This window comes from Ranitomeya variabilis, chromosome 3, assembly GCF_051348905.1.
Source record: "Ranitomeya variabilis isolate aRanVar5 chromosome 3, aRanVar5.hap1, whole genome shotgun sequence".
In the NCBI taxonomy this organism is placed as follows: domain Eukaryota; kingdom Metazoa; phylum Chordata; class Amphibia; order Anura; family Dendrobatidae; genus Ranitomeya; species Ranitomeya variabilis.
In genome coordinates, this window is record NC_135234.1 from 718,359,617 (window position 1) to 718,379,977 (window position 20,361).

Genomic DNA, 20,361 nt, shown 5'->3' on the forward strand with positions numbered 1-20,361 from the left:
GCTGGTGTGAGCAGGGGGACCTTGTGTGCCCTGCAGGATTTTAATCCATGATGGTGTAGTGTGATACAATAATATTTGCAACTGTTTTCCCAACTCTCTTCAGGTCATTGACTAGGTCCTCCCATGTAGTTCTGAGCGGATACCTGACCTTTTTTCAGAATCAACTTTACCCCACAAGGCGAGATCTTTCATGGAGCCCCAGACTGAGGAAGATTGACAGCCAAATTGTTTTTCTTCCATTTTCTAATAATTGTTCCAACAGTTGTTACCTTCTCACCAAGCTGCTTGTCTATTGTCCTCTAGGCCATCCCAGCCTTGTGCAGGTCTATAATTTTGTCCCTGGTGTCCTTAGACAGCTCTTTGATCTTGACCATGGTGAAGAGGTTGGAGTGTGATTGAGTGTGTGGACAGGTGTCTTTTATGCAGGTAACGAGTTCAAACAGGTGCAGTTAATACAAGTAATGAGTGCAGAGTAGGAGGCTTCTTACAGAAAAACTAACAGCTATGTGAAAGCCAGAGTTCTTGCTGGTTGGTAGGAGATCAAATGCTTATTTCATACAAGAGGTGTAAGAGGTAAGGTTTCTCCTTGTGGAGAGTGACATACTGGCTCTGGCTTGTCAAGGTGAGGAGGGCTTATTCGTCGTGCAATGCTCCTCTGGGAAATTTAATATGCAAATTGCCTCTTCAGAGAAAAAGAGGACTTAAACTCTATAGTGCCACCTGTTGGAAGTAGCGATCCTGCAAGTCACAATCAACCCTTTAATGAGTCGTGCAATATGACTTAGGCTGCCGTCACACTAGCAGTATTTGGTCAGTATTTTACCTCAGTATATATAAGCCAAAACCAGGAGTGGAACAACCAGAGGAAAAGTATAACAGAAACATATGTACCACTTCTGTAATTATAAGTGTATATATAATTTATACTACTGCATAGCCAAAAAAAGTCAAATACAAAATAGATCAATGGCCGCACTCATCTGTGCTAAAAATAAGGAAATGTGAAATATATGGAATGTGAATAGCATAATGGCTTATGAACTTTAGGAAAAAACACATGAGATTTTTAGCACAAGATTTGCAAACGTTGTGAGCCCATTCACCAAAACGTCAAGGTAATCTCAGATCGAATGGGTAACTATTTTTACTATATACTATTTTCTGACTTCGATCTGAGATTACCTTGACGTTTTGGTGAATGGGCTCACAACGTTTGCAAATCTTGTGCTAAAAATCTCATGTGTTTTTTCCTAAAGTTCATAAGCCATTATGCTATTCACATTCCATATATTTCACATTTCCTTATTTTTAGCACAGATGAGTGCGGCCATTGATCTATTTTGTATTCCACTTCTGTAATTATCATCCACTCCTGGTTTTGGCTTAGGCTGGTTTCACATTTGCGTTTAAAAATGCAGCGTTTTTAACACAAACGCATTTGGTGCAAAAACGCATGTAAACGCGTTTAAACGCTGCGTTTTTGCATGTGGTAAAAAAACGCGGCGTTTTGACGCGTTTACAAGCGTTTTTTCCTGCGTTTGCGTTTTTGAAACGCATGATGAGAAGTGTGTGACAGCTGCCAATCATCAAAATCAACTAGAAAACCCACTATAAACAGAAATAGCTAGGGTTAGGGTTAGGATCTCTAGTAACCCTAGGGATCCTAACCCTAACCCTAGGGATCCTAACCCTAACCCTAAGGGTTAGGATCCTAACCCTAACACTAAGGGTTAGGATCCTAACCCTAACACTAAGGGTTAGGGTTAGGATCCCTAGGGTTAGGGTTAGGATCCCTAGTAACCCTAGGGATCCTAACCCTAACCGTAACCCTAGGGATCCTAACCCTAACCCTAAGGGTTAGGATCCTAACCCTAACACTAAGGGTTAGGGTTAGGATCCGGATCCCTAGGGTTACTAGGGATCCTAACCTTAGGGTTAGGGTCAGGGTTAGGATCCCTAGTAACCTTAGGGTTAGGGTTTTCTTGTGTTTTTCTATAGAAACGCATGCGTTTAAAAACGCATGCAAACGCATGTGCTTAAAAACGCATGCGTTTACATAGACAGCAATACATTTTTTTGCGGCAAAAAAACGCCGCTAGAAATTACTACAGGTTGCATTTCTGCAACAAAACACAAGTATAAAAAAAGCAGGCGTTGCCAAAAACGCGTCAAAACGCATGCAAAAAACGCATGCGTTTTTAATGTTAAGTATAGAAAAAAAACGCATGCGTTTTTTAGCGCTAAAACGCAGCGGCAAAAAACGCAAGTGTGAAACCAGCCATACAAATACTGATGTAAAATACTGACCAAATACTGCTAGTGTGATGACAGCCTCAGGATAAAAGCCAAATCAATATCTCAATTCGCAGACACGGTGTTTATGGCTTTTTCTCTGAAGAGGCAATTTGCATATTAAATTTCCCAGAGGAGCATTGCACGGCGAATAAGCCTCCTTATCTTGACAAGCCAGAGCTGGTATGTCACTCTCCACAAGGAGAAACGTTACCCCTTAGACCCCAGTCCAGAGCCTCTCACCTAGCCTAATTAGTTCTCATGCTTCGCACTGACGAGGGCCAACAGCCCGAAACACCGTGTCTGCGAATTGAGATACTGATTTGGCTTTAATCCTAAGTTATATTGCACGACTCGTTAAAGGGTTGATTGTGACTTGTAGGATCGCTACTTCCAACAGGTGGCGCTATAGAGTTCAAGTCCTCTTTTTCTCTGAAGAGGAAATTTGAATATTTCATACAATGTGATTTTCTGCTTTTTATTTTTAGTTTCTGTCTCACATTTGAAGTTTACGCACGATAAGAATTACAGACCTCTCCAAACGACAGTATATTAAATACTTATTTTCCTCACTTTTTTAGACTGGTGTGTGCAGTGCTAAGATATAACATGCAACACCATAATAGTTTGTAAATAAAAAAAATATTATTTTCAGAACACCTCCTAGAAATACAATTATAAAGGAGCAGTTTATATTTGCCCTGTGTCTCTATGAACTAATCTTCAAATATTCTCCAGTACTGAAGAAGCCTAAAGTTCCACATCACTTATTCGGCAATCTGCAGTGAGGAATATTGACAGTGTGTAATTAACACAATATCAGGATTCCACTCTATTTGTTGGCTTGAGCAATTATCGCTCATGTGCTGTGGTCTTATACCCACTAAACTCTGATCTGCTTCTTTCCATAGATAATTCATTGTAAGAAGGATGAAAAGTTTCTAGTCTTGCACACCAGTATGTAATTGGCATATGAGCGGTCACACGACCTCTCTCGAGCAAGCAAACAGAGCAGAATCCTGACCGTGTGCAATCTGCAGTGAGATAGCGGTAGTGTAGAAACATATGTGTAGCTCGGAGAACCCCTTTAAAACACAATGCCAGTTAACCCAATCATTCAGTAGGCAATTGTCCCAGGTATGAGCAGAGGATGAATTATGTGCCAGTAGAAAAAAAGAAAAAGCTCCCTAAAGCTATGTTTACATGTGCATCAGAGCTACTATCACAGAATCTACAAAAATGGCATACAAAAAAATTGTTGAATGCTGTGCTACTTTGTCCAGTAAATATGACGACCACCATTGTAGTTAATTTGGTCCACCAGGCGCAGTTGACTTCTGTCATGTGTTGAACAGATGTGAGCAAAGCCTGGATGTGAAAGAAAAAGAGCACGTATCTTTCCTAACTAGAAAAGTGGGGTGATAACATGAAGAAAAGTTCCTGTAACATCCCAAGGTGTTGCTGATGGCCATACAGAAAGAGTCATAATCTTTATTCCCGATGCCATTCGCAGCTTCCCAGCTTCCCAATCTATTATACACTGGGAGCAGCACGAAAGGATGTACATTCGGGTTCTGTGTCCAGTTATTGCAGCTTGACCAATCGCATGCATCATTCATTGGGTACAACATTGGCAGTGAACGGTTAAAGAGAATCCATGTACGGTAGTTAAAGGGAATCTGTCAGCAGTTTTTTCTATGTCATGTGAGAGTAACGTGAGGTAGGGGCTGAGACTGAAATTTCAATGATGTGTCACTTATTAGGCTGTGTACTGTTTCAATACAATGAGTGTTTTATCAGCAGGAGATTATCACTGTTGGACTCTGTGCCCACATGTATCCTGATCCAACCCCACCCCCAGCACTGATTAGCAATTCGCTGTCAATATGCAATGTATACATAAAGCTGCTAATCGGGGGGGGTTCGCTTTTGAGCTCTGCTACATCTAAAAACTGATTGTTTCACAACTGCTACACTCAAAAAACCTGGTGACAGATTTAATGGTCCTTTACATGTTTACTGCCCATTTCATTATTTTTTTCCTTTTGTCTGTGAACCTAAAATGTCCAGATATTAATATTTTGCTTTGTTTTATGCTAAAGGCCATCGAAGAACAATCAAAGAGTAAACCTGCTGTTAAAAGACCCTTCCTTCGTAAAGGCGAGGGGATTGCTAGATTTAAAAATGCACCTAAAAAACAAATCAAACATCAAGAAAACAAAGGAAATCCCCAGAAGGTCTCAGAAGTCACCATTAGCCAGAAAGTGGAGAAAGTTCATGTTCAAAGGAAAATGGCACCATTGAGCAAAGATCAGACATCCGATACTGGGTCAGGATTAAGTAAAACTACAGTTCTACCTGCCGGAGAGAAAAATGAGGCAACGCAGAAAAAAGCCATCCTCAAAAGCCATAACCTAAAGCATAGTGTGTCCTCAAGCACTGCACACGGACAGCCAGGGGAGAAAACCACTTTAAGTGGGGTGCGTCCTGTTACTGTGGAGAGAAAAAGTATGCTAGAACTTGATAAAGAAAATGTGGAGGGCACAAAGTCAACTGCCGCAAACAAACCCGGCAATAAGGTACATGATGGGGACTCAAAAACAGCCGACGTCGCAGAGATGTCCTTCGAAGTTTCCTTTCAGAAACGGGCGGTAAATTGGGAGAAGGAGAAGACGAAGGAACGCTATGAATTAGATGAGTTTTTACTCCTCGAGCAGGCTGCAGAGGAACTCTCCTTTTCCAGCAACTCTTCCTTTGTCCAAAAACTTCTTGATCAGAATTTTCAGACTGACAGCCGCAGGTTATCATCTACACCAGTTAAATCTGCAGAAAAGCATCTAGAAAAAGCGGGTAATTCTGAAAGGACTACGAGCGGGGGAAAGTTATTCAAAAAAATGGAGGTGCAAGGGTCACTGTCAAAAATTACTCGTAACATTGTACTTCCTGATCAAAGTGGAAAAAACTCATCCGCGTTACAGAGGACTAGTAAGGAAGCGAAAAAATCTCACACTTCTGACCCGGTTTCAAGTGAAGGGGACTATGCATCTTCAGGGGATGAACATAGTAACTCTGTTTCCAGTGATAATGAAGATTTAGACAGTGATGGCAGCGTGAAGGATGAGGGCCCTATCACTGACCATCTTGAGGGTCTTTCTAAAAGGCTTAACAGAGACGGTAATGGCCGGGATTTTGATCTAGACTTGTCAGATGGAGAAGGTAATGACAGTAAGGAGAAAACACTACTGGCAGAAGACAGTAAAGGTGATGATGATTCTTCATCCTCTGACTCGAGTCAAATAGTGTTTGATGATGAACGGACGTGGGATGACCTTGGAAATGTGCAAAGTTTGCAAGGTGTTTATGAAAGTAATTTTGCTACTAAGCAGTTTATCCCATCCGAGTACACCAGTAACAGTACTACAGATGCCCTGGACAAAGCCATCACAAGGAAAGTGGCATCAAAAAATGGGGACCAACTTAAAGCTGCAACTATTAGTACACCAGATACTCCGCCAGCTTCGGAACTCATGATGAAGTTGTTTCCAGCTCTAAAGCCCAAAGGAAAACCTGACGGATCGAGTGTAACCAAACCTACGTCAAGTCAAGAAGGTCCAGGTAAGAATATCGGAACTAATTTTAGTACTATATAGAAGGTGACTGGTTTCTTTTAAAGTTAAGCTTAAAAGGGGGTATCCAGGATGAACATATTATAACTAGTGATGAGCGATTGTGTTCGTTACTCGAGTTTCTCCGAGCATGCTCTGGTTGTCTCAGAGTATTTTGGCGTGCTTGGAGATTTAGTTTGTCCACGCAGCTGCATGATTTGCGGCTGCTAGACAGCTTGAATACATGTGGGGATTGCCTGTTTGTTAGACAACCCGAGCATGCTTGGAGAAACTCGAGTAGCGAGCATACTCGCTCATCACTAATTTTGACCTATAATGAGGATAGGTCATCACTAGAGATGAGCGAATTTGTTCGGAAATGATCTCAGAATCTGAATTTGCCAAATTTGTGCCGTATTGGTTTCCTATTTGTGCTGAATTTATGTTTTAACCCCTTTCTGACCTCGGATGTACTATCCCGTCCGAGGTCAGGAGCCCCGCTTTGATGCGCATCGCCGACCCCCGTCACATGATCGGAGGTCGGCGATGCTTCTCCATTGTAACCATAGAGGTCCTTGAGACCTCTATGGTTACTGAATCACGGTAGCTGTGAGCGCCACCCTGTGGTCGGCGCTCACAGCACACCTGATTTTCTGCTACATAGCAGCGAACATAAGATCGCTGCTATGTAGCAGAGGCGATCAAGTTGTGCCAGCTTCTAGCCTCATATGGAGGCTATTGAAGCATGGCAAACGTTTTAAAAAAAAAAAAAAAGTAAAAAAAAATGTGAAAAAAATATATAAAAGTTTAAATCGCCCCCCTTTCACCACATTCAAACTAAATCAATAAAAAAAAAATCAAATCTACACATATTTGGTATCGCTGCGTTCAGAATCGCCCGATCTATCAATAAAAAAAAGCATTAACCTGATCGCTAAACATCGTAGCGAGAAAAAAAATTGAAACGCCAGAATTGTTTTTTTTTGGTCGCCGCGACATTGCATTAAAATGCAATAACGGGCGATCAAAAGAACGTATCTGCACCGAAATGGTATCATTAAAAACGCCAGCTCGGCACGCAAAAACTAAGCCCTCAACCGACCCCAGATCATGAAAAATGGAAACGCTACGAGTATCGGAAAATGGCGCAATTTTGTTTTTTTTTTTATAGCAAAGTTTGGAATTTTTTTTCACCACTTAGATAAAATAGAACCTAGTCATGTTAGGTGTCTATGAACTCGTAATGACCTGGAGAATCATACTGGCAGGTCAGTTTTAGCATTTAGTAAACCTAGCAAAAAGCCAAACAAAAAACAAGTGTGGGATTGCACTTTTTTTGCAATTTCACCGCACTTGGAATTTTTTTCCCGTTTTCAAGTACACAACATGGTAGAACCAATGATGTCGTCCAAAAGTACAACTTGTCCCGCAAAAAATAAGCCCTCACATGGCCATATGGACGGAGAATTAAAAAAGTTATGGCTCTGGGAAGGAAGGGAGCGAAAAAACGAACACGGAAAAACAGAAAATCCCAAGGTCATGAAGGGGTTAAGATCAGTTCCGAACATATTTGGTCATTTCAACTCCTATTGACTCGAGTGATGTTCGGCGAACATTGCAAATTCAATTTTTGCCGCCGATAGTAATCCGAACCAAATTTTCAAAAATTCGCTCAACTCTAGTCCTCTCTATTATAATTATTATTATTATTATTTATTTATATATATAGCACCATTGATTCCATGGTGCTGTACATGAGAAGGGGTTACATACAAATTACAGATATCACTTAAAGTAAGCAAACTAACAATTACAGATTGACACAGAGGGGCGAGGACCCTGCCCTTGTGGGCTTACATTCTACAGGGTGGTGGGGAAGGAGAGAGTAGGTTGAGGGTTGCAGTAGCTCCGGTAGTGGTGAGGAGGGGTCAGTGCAGGCTGTAGGCTCTCCTGAAGAGGTGGCTTTTCAGGTTCCGTCTGAAGGATCCAAATGTGGTCGATAGTCTGATGTGATATTTGGGAGAAGTCTTGGAGGCGGTTGGGTGAGGAGCAAATAAGTGTGGAGTGGAGAAGGAGGTCTTGGGAGGACTGGAGATTACGTGAGGGAAGATATTGGGAGATTAGGTCACAGATACAGTACAGACCAAAAGTTTGGACACACCTTCTCATTTAAAGTTTTTTCTGTATTTTCAGGACTATGAAAATTGTTCATTCACACTGAAGGCATCAAAACTATGAATTAACACATGTGGAATTATATACTTAACAAAAAAGTTTGAAACAACTGAAATTATGTCTTATATTCTAGGTTCTTCAAAGTAGCCACCTTTTGCTTTGATGACTGCTTTTCACACTCTTGGCATTCTCTTGATGAGCTTCAAGAGGTAGTCACCGGGAATGGTCTTCCAACAATCTTGAAGGAGTTCCCAGAGATGCTTAGCACTTGTTGGCCCTTTTGCCTTCACTGTGCGGTCCAGTTCACCCCAAACCATCTCGATTGGGTTCAGGCCTGGTGACTGTGGAGGCCAGGTCATCTTGCGTAGCACCCCATCACTCTCCTTCTTGGTCAAATAGCACTTACACAGCCTGGAGATGTGTTTGGGGTCATTGTCCTGTTGAAAAATAAATAATGGTCCAACTAAACGCTAACCGGATGGAATAGCGTGCCGCTGCAAGATGCTGTGGTAGCCATGCTGGTTCAGTATGCCTTCAATTTTGAATAAATCCCCAACAGTGTCACCAGCAAAGCACCCCCACACCATCTCCTCCATGCTTCACGGTGGGAACCAGGCATGTAGCGTCCATCCGTTCACCTTTTCTGCGTCGCACAAAGACACGGTGGTTGGAACCAAAGATCTCAAATTTGGACTCACCAGACCAAAGCACAGATTTCCACTGGTCTAATGTCCATTCCTTGTGTTCTTTAGCCCAAACAAGTCTCTTCTGCTTGTTACCTGCAATTTTTGAGGCTGGTGACTTGGATAAACTTATCCTCAGAAGCAGGGGTGACTCTTGGTCTTCCTTTCCTGGGGCGGTCCTCGTGTGAGCCAGTTTCTTTGTAGCACTTCATGGTTTTTGCCACTGCACTTGGGGACACTTTCAAAGTTTTCCCAATTTTTCGGACTGACTGACCTTCATTTCTTAAAGTAATGATGGCCACTCGTTTTTCTTTACTTAGCTGCTTTTTTCTTGCCATAATACAAATTCTAACAGTCTATTCAGTAGGACTATCAGCTGTGTATCCACCAGACTTCTGCTCAACAAAACTGAAGGTTCCAACCCCATTTATAAGGCAAGAAATCCCACTTATTAAACCTGACAGGGCACACCTGTGAAGAGAAAAAAACATTCCCGGTGACTACCTCTTGAAGCTCATCAAGAGAATGCCAAGAGTGTGCAAAGCAGTCATCAAAGCAAAAGGTGGGTACTTTGAAGAACCTAGAATATAAGACATAATTTCAGGTTTCACACTTTTTTATTAAGCATATAATTCCACATGTGTTAATTCATAGTTTGGATGCCTTCAATGTGAATGTACAATTTTCATAGTCATGAATATACAGAAAAATATTTAAATGAGAAGGTGTGTCCAAACTTTTGGTCTGTACTGTATATGTGGGAGACAGGTTATGGATTGCTTGTACGTTAGTATTAGTAATTTGAACTGGATACACTGAGGGAATGGGAGCCAGTGAAGAGATTTGCAGAAGAGGGAAGCGGACGAGTAGCGAGGAGAGAGAAAAACTGATGCGACGGATCTGTTTTTTCGACGGATCCGACTAGCTGATCCAGCTAATTGGATCCAAAAAAATTGGCGCATGCTCAGTTAAAAAAAAACGGAATCCGTCAATTGACGGATTCGGTGCCATAGGCTTCTATTCTAGCAAAAAGACGGAAGCGCCGGCGCTAATACAAGTCTGTGAAAAAAAACTGATCCGGCTGCATCTTTTGCCGGATCCGTTTTTAAAAAAAATTAGTCGGATAGAGCCTGACTGCGAAAACCTGATGTGTGAAAGTATCCTTAGGATGGACTGGAGCGGTGCAAGGGTGTTAGCAGGGACGCCACAGAAAAGGATGTTGCAGTAGTCGAGGCGGGAGATGAGGGCATGCACAAGCATTTTAGTAGATTGACGGTTGAGGAAAGGACGGATTCTGGAGATATTTTTGAGCTGGAGGCGACAGGAGGTGGAAAGAGCTTGGATGTGGGGTTTGAAGGACAGGGCAGAGTCAAGGGTTACTCTGAGGCAGCGGACTTCCGGTACGGGGGAAAGCATGATGTCGTTAATTGCGATAGATAGGTCAGGTAAGGAAGATCTATGAGATGGAGGAAAGATGATGAGTTCAGATTTGTCCACACTATCACTATCCAATTGCTGAGGATCTGACACATGGCACCCCCACAAATCTGCAGTAAATGGATGTAAAAAAATGTATAACTCCACAATGACCCAGTTTGCTGCTTCTGGAGCAGATAACAGCTGATTGTGGGGGTGCTGGTGTCAGACCCCCACCAGCCTAATATTGATGACCTAGCCTTTAGATCATTTGTCAGTATATACGAGAGTCCTCGACCATCTTTATAAGAAAAAATAAGTTTATCAAAACTGTTGCCCTAGTCCCGAGCTATGGATATCCAAAGCTGTTTTTAGAGAGCAGTGCATTATTGGGACAAGGAAAGTGGCACAAAATACGGTAATTGTATATCAGTACAAAGGAAGCCAAGTAAAGTTTTAACATTTCAGAGTATTTTCTTAACTAGTTTTCCCTATAATGTTTGCTTTCATTATTTAACATATCAGAGACGCATAGATTGGTTGTTATGGGAAATACTTCCTTTTTTTTTTCCCACTGTGAATCTCCCACATGGTATTGAGTAAACTTAATTTTCATTCCTTATAATTAATTAAATTCTGGTATGTCTTTATAGCTTATAATATACTTATTATTTTCCAGGAGACGCAGTTCGGTCTCAACTTTTGAAGGAAAAGCTTGTTCAATTAGAAACGGAAATTGAAAGGTTCAAGATGGAAAATGCCTCCCTGGCAAGACTTCGCGAGGACAAAGAAAAAACTCTTGAGGCTCTAAGGTTTGATATCTTACTAGATCATAATTCATCTCACTGTCCAAACAAATTTTAGTTACAGGGACTGTCTACTTCTGACTTCATTTTTACATCTGAAAGTCCCCATGCCAATGCGTTATTGATGTAGATGAGCCCTCTATCCCTAAAGTAATGATTGAAATTAATTTGCTGTCTGGGTAATGCAGAAAAGTGCTGAGTCCTGCAAGCAAAAATCTAACTAATTGAGGGGAGTCCCGGGCAGTGTGAAATCTTGAGTCACTTTATACTAATTAGAAGGTATAAGTCAGTGGGTTTTTGCAATGTATTGTGACAGTAGCATGATGGAGGGACATAGATTCTGAGTCCAACGAAGTGTCACTTACCGTAGTTTACTGGGTGCAGCAGTTGTGATAGAATCACAATTTTCTCTGCTGACGTTCTAGCAGAGCTCAAATGCTGAGCCCTGTATAACCCTGCCCTCACCTCTGATTGGCTGCTTTCTGCATACAATGTACGGTATAGTGAAAAAAAGCTGCTAATCAGTGCTGGGGCGTGGTTGGACTATGAAGCAAGTGACAGCTTGTCCTGTTGTGATAATCTAATGATAAAACACTGATTATATTGAAACGGTAAGACACAGCCCAATAAGTGACACATTTCTAAAACCAGGGTTTCAACAACTATATCATGATGCTCTCAGATTGTATAGCAAATACCTGCAGATTCCCATTAAATATTTAGATAGATTTTTTTTTTTTTCATTTGTATCAATATTTGTGATTTTATTTTAACAGGAAAGAAGTTGCAGATTTTGAACAGCAGAAGGCAAAAGAACTGTCCAGGATCGAGGAGTACAAAAAAGAGGAAATTAAAAAACTCCAAAAAGAGCGCAAAGTGTTCGAGAAGTACGCAAGTGCTGCACGAGCAATACCGGACAAGAAAGAACGGGAGGAAATCCAGGTGAGGTGAAAAAACAGTTTGCCTTTTATCCATATGACTTCTTAGGTCCATTTTACAATTCATCATTAATACATATGAGAGATGAACAAAAGCGAAATAAGGCTATGTTCACATTGTATTTTGGCGCTTTAAAAGTCTCCTCAAACGCTTTGAAAACTCATCTTACTCATTTGTATGGGAGATTCACTATCCTTTTCCTTGAAAAAGTTCTTTTCATTCATTCATTCATTCATTCATTTATTTATTTATTTGTTACCTGAAAAACACAGTTTAAAAAATTGGCATAGTCCAATCAAAAGCCTACAAAGAAAATAAAAGCTCCAAGAAAAAAAAACCCTTAAACCTCTTAAAAAAAAAAAAAAAAAAAAACTCCAGAAAAAGGAGAGCTTCCTGAAACTGTTTTCACTTGAAAAACTTGTTGTTTTTGACTGCCTCAAAAAATTGGACAGCCTAAAATCGCTATTGCCTGCCCATTAGCTGTCATTACCGTCTTATTTACGCTGCTTGGTGCTCTTTGAAATATTGAGGCAAACACATAATACATATTTCTCCTTCACCACGTTGGGGGACACGGCACCGTGGGTGTATTCTGCTGTCACTAGGATCTGGTGCCACTAGGAGGCTGACACTAAGTGAATATAAAAAAGGGTTAGCTCCTCCTCTGCAGTATATACCGCCCACTGGCTCCTGATCGAACCAGTTCATGCTTAGTGTCCGTAGGAGGCATACTGGGGTCTGCTATTCAGACCATACGTTTTATATTTTATTTTTCAAGTTTTTATTTTTTAAACCTTTTTCCACGAGGAAGACTGGGATGACTGACCCTTTCAAGGGGCCGATTTCCCCCAACCAACAACAGGCGAGCACGGTGAGTGTCGCCTCCCCGTATCCTCTCCTGCAAAGTGGGATGCCATGCCTGAGCTATTCAGGGGGTGACTGTTTCCTTCAGGGCGCCGTTCTCCCCACACCAGGAACAAACGGGAACATGGAGTGCCTCAATGTACCCCTTTCTGAGCCATGTTATAGCCCGACACAGCCCTGTGAAATCCTAGGGGAGCGAACCCTTAGGATACACAGAGGCCCCCATGGCATCCGTCCTGCTGCCACTGCAACACCACTGATGAAACAGCATTGCTGCAGGGAGCTGGACTGTCCCTCTACACCTCCCCCTTAAAAGGGGACGGTGGATTGAGGGTTCCTGCATTGTCCCTGTCACAGCCCTGACTTGCATGCAGAGTGGCAGCTCTGCTCTTCATCTCCTCCAGGCATCCAGCGGTGAGTTTTCGGTCGGGAGGGGGGGGACTTGGCTCCTGATAGCGTCACAGGCCCTGTCACCTTTTCAGGCCGGGAATCGCTAATTTAGTCCCCGGCTTCGGGCCTTGCTGGGCCGCAAGCCGGTAATCCGTCCCACAACCAAACATCATTCCGGCGGTACCGCCCACCTTCCTGGCGCCTTCTTAATCTCGGCGGCCATATTTTGCCACCCTACCATATGGAACGGGCTCCCAAGACGGCTCTGCCTTTTTAAGATCGGCGCTGCACCGCTTGGAGGACCAGGCTTCTCTGGGACACAGGACCTGGGTAAGTGCTCTGCCACACTGCCCTCAGGCTCCCTCTTCATCTGCCTTTTCCTCCTCTCACTCAAAGTGCTCTGCTGACCTTCAGCTGCACAAATTAGCCTTCCCTGCAGTATTTTGGGGGTTAACAGGGATACAGCATGTCTAACCCTAAAACCTCAAAAAAGCCCTCTAAAACAGTGTTTGTCACTTATTGTACCTCCTGTCAGACTGCGTTACCAAAGGGACATACTACTCCACTCTGTCATGCTTGCGACCCTAAATGCGCTCAAGAGTCCCCCACCATGACCAAAACCCATGGTGACAAGTCCTCCTGAGTGATCTTTGTCTCTATCACAATCTATGGCTTCTTTAACTAATCCCTTCAGGATCCCTCTAGGAGTAGGACCACTAATCAGTGTGTCTCAAAGAATTCCCCTACATCAGGGGAACCATCGGCCTGCAGTTCTCGTTTAAGACACAAATAAGCATCTAGGAAACGAGTACATAGCTCGTCCCGAAGGCCCTCTGGTGCCTCGACATTTCTTAGCTCTGTTTCTCGCTCTCCCTCTCCAGGGGCATATAGCGAACATGACTCTGAATCTGAGTCTGATGAGCCCCTTGACCTAGAGTCGCTAGGTTATCAGGCTACAGTGGATAGTCTTATTGAGGCCGTCAACCAGTCACTGCAGGTCGACGAGGAGCCCACTAGCTCCCATACGGATAACTCAGTGTCTTTAAAAGGACCAAACGTTCTCATAGGTTGTTTGCCAATCATCCTGAGTTCCCGGACATAGTTCGGTGACATAGAGAGCGTCCGGACAAACGCTTTGTAGGTCAGATCTCTGGAGTCCAGATATCCCTTCTCTCATGACCTCCGCAAACAATGGACAGAATTCCCTCCAGTGGATCATCCCGTATCCCGTTTATCCTCCAAGACTCTTCTGTCCCTGCCAGACGGATCCTCCATTAAAGATCCCACAGATCGCCTGATTGACAGCCTTGCCTGTTCGCTTTTCGAGGCATCAGGATCGGCACTTTTTCCCTCCTTTGCAGCTACCTGGGTAGCCAAAGCCGTTGCTTACTGGGCAGATTCCCTGCATAAGGCCATACAGAAGAGTGATCTCCCATCTGAGATAGCGGAGTTGGCCAATCAAATTTCTTTGGCCGGTGACTTTAGTAAATGCTTCCCTGGATGCAGCTAATTGCTCTGCACTTACAGCTTCAAACGCAGTAGCGATTAGAAGGGTGTTATGCCTGAGTAACTGTTGAGCGGACTCTGCATCTAAATAGTCCTTAACGTCCCTTACCTATCTCAGCGGTCGCTTATTCGGAGAAAAGTTGGACCAACTGATTTCAGATGCTACAGGCAGGAAGAGTAAATCCCTTCCCCAGCAGAGAATTAGGCGACCGATCCGCTGAGAGCTGCAGACTCGTTTCCGGTCCTTTCGCAGCAATTACGGGTAGTCCTCTACAGCCAGTTCCCCCGATTTGGGGCGCCCCACTGATAGGGACAAGAGTCCACAGACCTCGTACAAACCCAACCGCTCGTGGAAGGGCTGCCCCAAGCAGTCCAGATCTAGGGGATCCAGACCCCAAAGATCCTCGACTAAATGACTCGCAACACTCTCCGGACGACACCAGCAGAGTAGTCGGCCGCCTACTCCTGTTTCGCCATGTCTGGCTCGCAGTCGTTCTCGACGAGTGGGTCAGGGATCTGGTGTCCTCCGGATACAAAATTGAATTTTCTCCAATCCCCTCCCCAACCCCATTTTTTTGTTTCCCGTCCTCCCAAAGCTGAAACGCGGGCTCGGGCCTTTTACCAGGCCATTTAGTCACTCCGCCAAGACGGGGTGATTACCCCGGTTCCAGAGAACGAAAGGTTCCAAGGATTTTATTCAAATCTGTTCACAGTCCCAAAGAAGGATAGGACAGTCGGACCATCCTGGATCTAAAACTTGTAAACAGATTTGTCAGAGTTCAGCATTTCAGGATGGAGTCCCTTTGTTCCGTCATCGCCTCAATGGAACAAGGCGAGTTCCTAGCCTCCGTCGACATTCGGGATGCATATCTTCACATTTCAATCTTCCCTCCTCACCAAACGTTTCTTCGATTCGCTGTTCGTGGAGAACATTTTCAGTTCATGGCCTTGCCACCGCCCCCAGAGTCTTCACAAAGGTCATGGCGGCTGTTATGGCCATCCTACACTCACGGGGCCTAGTAGTCTTCCCCTGTCTAGTCTACCACCTACTGATCAAAGGGCGATCTTTCCAAGCCTGCGAGGAGTGCGTCCGCATTTCTTTGGATACTCTTTCTCGGCTGGTTAATGAACCTGAGCAACAAGTCTTTTCCCGTTCCAGCTCAGCAGATCTCCTTCCTGGCATGGTTCTGGACACTTCCCGAGGGTTGGTGATTCTCCCTCGGGACAAGGTCCTAGCCCTTCAACAGGGGCTCCGGACGCTCTGTCAACAGTCTCCTTGTTCCATCCGTTTTGGCATGAGGATTCTCTGGAAGATGGTAGCCGCAATGGAAGCAATTCTGTTTGCTCAACTACATCTTCGTCCCCTACAACTCATACTTTTGGACGCATGGGACAAGAGTCCCTTTTCCCGCGATCAACCGTGTCGACTAACCCCTCGGGTCAAACAAGCACTCCAGTGGTGGACGCTTATGTCCTCCCTCCTCCAAGGGAAGTCCTTTCTCCCGCTCCATTGGCTGGTGGTCACTACCTATGCCAGCCTCCTTGGCTGGGGAGCTGTTTTTCGTTATCACACTGCCAAGGGGAGGTGGTCTCCGCAGGAGTCTCGTCTTCCCACCAATGTCCTGGAGATTTGTGCGATTCGGCTGTCCCTGCGGCGGTTCCATCATCTTCTAGCAGGCCGCTCCATTCGTATCCATAGATAGATACCAAAAAGAAAAAAATAAAAGTACACGTCCAAGATTTTTGTAAAAAAATGTCAATAAAAATTTTATTACACCATAATCATCATCATATATAAACATTGCATAACAAGATAAATAACACATTGTAACAGTGAGGGAAACTGAGGAACAACACTGAAAAAACCGAGGGCCACCCCTAAAAATGTCCGCGTCTCTAGTACAATGTCAATAGTGCGTGTCACTGAGCAGATAAGGGATATTTTACAAGGGATATGTCAATGTTAGACTACGTATAATACGTCCCAAAAATCAGATCACATCCGGTAAAGTGCAATTAGTGCCACATCTCCTTCCCTAAATCTTACCCATTCTGCGGACCGCCAGGGGTTGCCACCGGAGCCCCATTCGTATCCAGTTGGACAATACCACGGCTGTGGCTTATATCAATCATCAGTGGGGCACTCTCAGCAAAGCTGAAATGCGCAAGGTGGAACACCTTCTTCTCTGGTCCGAAAAGAACCACTTGGTCATATCGGCCGTTCACATTCCAGGGGTGGAAAACTGGGCTGCGGATTTCCTAAGCCGTCAAGGCCTTGTCTCGGGAGAGTGGTCTTTCCATCTGGACATTTTCCAGCAGATCTGCCTTTGTTGTGGTACTCCGGACGTAGACATGATTGGCTTCCTGGTTCAATGCCAAGGTACACGACTTTGTGGCCCGGTCCCGGAACCCAAGAGCAATCGGGGTGGACGCGCTGGTCCTTCCCTGGAGTCACTTCCGTCTTCCTTACTTGTTTCCTCCCTTCCTTCCGAAGTTCATCAGGAACAGCAAGGCGGAGAGAGTGCCGGTGATTCTCATTGCTCTGGATTGGCCACGCCGAGCGTGGTACGGGAAGCTCGTCCAGCTGATCGCATACATTCCTTGGCGACTGCCAGATCGGCCGGATCTCCCTTTGAGCCGTTGCAGGACATCTCTCCTCTCATGGAAGGTGGCCTTCCTTGTTGCGATTACTTTGATCAGAAGAGTCTCTCGGGGTTGGCTGCTCTTTCCTGTCGAGCTCTTTTTCTGACATTTCATCGAGACAAAGTGGTCCTCAGGCTGTCCCTGCCCTTCCTTCCAAAGGTGGTGTCTTTCCATCTTAACGAGGATATTGTGCTTCCCTCGTTTTGTCCTGCCCCAACGCACCATGTGGAGAAGGCTCTTCACTCCTTGGATCTTGTGAGGGCTCTCAGAAAGTACGTGTTTAGGACGGCATCCTTATGCCAGACGAATGCGGTGTTTGTGCTCCCGATAGACACCGGAAAGGATTGGTAGCCTCTAAGTCAACAATAGCCAGATGGATTTGGTCGGCTATTCAAGAAGCTTACCGCGTCAGAGGCAAGCCTATTCCAGTGGGGGATAAAGGCACACTCCACTCGGTCGGTGGGTGCTTCGTGGGCCATTCGGCATCAAGCATCTACGGAGCAGGTTTGCAAAGCGGCGACCTCATCTAGCCTGCACACTTTCTCAAAGCATTATAATGTCAATACTCAGGCATCTGCAGATGCAAGCTTGGGCAGACGAATTTTGCAGGCAGCGGTAGCGCACCTTTAGACAGCACGCGCTGGGAGTTTACCCTGTTATGATGTTATTTCCCACCCAGGGACTGCTTCCTGTGTCCCCCAATGTGGCAAAGGAGAAACAGGAATTTGTGTACTCAGCGTAAAATCCTTTTCTCCGAGCCACTCATTGGGGGACACAGCACCCACCCTTTTTGGCATGTTGCCTATTATGGTTTTACAGTTTGACATGTTGTATCTACTGTTATTTTTTTGTTAATCTCCTACTGCTTGCTCACTGAACTGGTTTGATCCGGTGCGAGAGGGTGGTGTATACTGCAGAGGAGCTAACCCTTTTTTATATTCACTTAGTGTCAGCCTCCTAGTGGCAGCAGCATACACCCACGGCCCTGTGTCCCCCCAATGAGTTGCTAGGAGAAAAGGATTTTACGGTGAGTACACAAAAATCCCTGTTTTAGCTGGTTAGTTTTCTACCATAATCTCCCTGTGCTACTTTCATATGTATGTAATGTGTATTTTTTGTATATTTTTCAAGACTTTAAAGCAACAGATCAAAGACTTACAAGAGGAGTTGAAGAAAAAGGAGACAAAATGGTTAACTACCCAGGTGCGTCTCAGAAACCAGATAGAATCCATATTAAAAGAAAACGGAGAACTGCGGGAAGAAATAAAGTTCATGGAAAAAGTTCGGGTAGAGACTTGGAAGAAAGCGGAGGCAGCGGAAAGTAGAAGGAAGATAAGTGAAGCTCCAACAACTCAAGTGAAGAGATCAGAATCTGTAGTAAGTAATTCTTTAAAAAGCCGAACGTTCAGTCCGGTGGTGGGATGGAGAAGAAACCTCTCTAGACCCGATTGATAAATCTGAGGCATCTTTAAATATATCAAACATTTTGCGATACATTGATAAATCTGGCACAATATCAGCAATGCAACCACACTTTGAACTGACTTAAATAATGACCATCATGATACATTTCTCTTATTTCTGTAATATGGTGATGTAGCATACAGTGGCAACTCCATAGCTACCAGTATGGTTCCTTCGGTAATCTTAAGACCTTTTCTCAAACTTTTCAGAGTCCCTCACACATGTTAAAACAGAGACGAACATCGGTCCCTGAACCGGAAAAGAACACAAAGATTCTCCGAAGCCATTCGCCCATTAAAGGTCTGATGAAGTAAAGATTAGTGCATTCTACACTGTGTTTAATATATTCTATATATAGTTTTACGGAATAAAACAAACTTTTTTTTATTATCATAGAATGTTAGAGTTGAAAGGGACCTCAAGGGTCATTGTGTCATTATATCATGTCCTGTTTTTTAGGATTATCTTCTAAAAGTTTCCGACAAATGTCTCTAAGCGACTCCAGTAATTCTGAAGCATCGAAAGTGAAAGCAGCAGAACCTGCAACCAGCACTACTCCACAGGTAGGGGAATTTATCACAGACCCCATCTGGAAACTGGCAACTTTTTAAGTTCCTCCTGATGTAGAGTGCAATATTGAATTTCACATCGGGACCCCATGTATGGCGTGGGTTCAGGTGCTGAGCCCATAATACAGGTGCTTCTCACTAGATTAGAATATCATGAAAAATTGTATTTATTTCAGTTCTTCAATGCAAAAAGTGAAACTCGTATATAGAGTCATTACAAACTGAGTGATCTATTTCAAGTGTTTATTTCTGCTAATTTCTGCTAATGTTGTTGATTATGGCTTACAGCCAATGAAAATCAAAGTCATTATCTCAGTAAGTTAGAATAATTAACAGAAACCGCCTGCAAAGGCTTCATAAGTGTTTAAAAAGGTCCCTTAGTGTGTTTCAGTCGGCTCCACAATCATGGGGAAGACTGCTGACTTGACAGATGTCCAGGAGACAGTCATTGACACACTCCCACAAGGAGGGTAAGCCACAAAAGGTCATTGCTGAAGAAGCTGGCTGTTCACAGAGTGCTGTATCCAAGCATATTAATGGAAAGCGCTTCATCCCCAGTACTTTAGTGCATGAACCCCCAGCGCCTTATTACATTATTCAAAGACTCCACTTCACGGTTACACCTGATCTGTTTGTGTCATCTCCAAGAACTGAAGATTAATTCTGATGAAGGCCTAGTGCTGGCCTAAACGTCAACGTTTACACGCAATGGTTGTACCTATTTTAATAAATCACTATCTAAGTTTTCTGCATTTAACTTGAGTGCCGAATTTAATTTTTGGACTATTTGGAGTGGTATCCTATTCGTGCACCCTTTTCAGTGGAGTTCTGTGCAGCCTTATTTGATACATTTCAGTAGGCCAACATTTCAGCTTTTAAAACAATTTTTTAAGCTGGTGTTATAAAGTACCGTATATACTCGAGTATAAGCCTACCCGAGTAGAAGCCGAGACTCCTAATTTTGCCACAAAAAAACTGGGAAAACTTATTGACTCGAGTATAAGCCTAG

The 20,361-nt window shown here is 43.8% G+C and overlaps 1 protein-coding gene across 2 annotated transcripts in view; it reads left to right on the top strand.

Moving 5' to 3' along the window:
* CPAP (centrosome assembly and centriole elongation protein) overlaps positions 1–20,361 on the top strand; it is a 76,921-nt gene that overhangs the window by 45,015 nt on the left and 11,545 nt on the right. For both annotated transcript variants that reach the window (XR_013224079.1, XM_077298327.1), the window contains exons 7-12: positions 4,395–5,907; positions 10,851–10,983; positions 11,754–11,919; positions 18,451–18,696; positions 18,993–19,083; positions 19,243–19,346. Coding sequence is in view for 1 of the 2 variants with exons in the window: in XM_077298327.1 (XP_077154442.1) it covers positions 4,395–5,907; positions 10,851–10,983; positions 11,754–11,919; positions 18,451–18,696; positions 18,993–19,083; positions 19,243–19,346 (2,253 nt within the window). In the remaining variant the exon portion in view is untranslated. The remainder of the gene's footprint in view (positions 1–4,394; positions 5,908–10,850; positions 10,984–11,753; positions 11,920–18,450; positions 18,697–18,992; positions 19,084–19,242; positions 19,347–20,361) is intronic.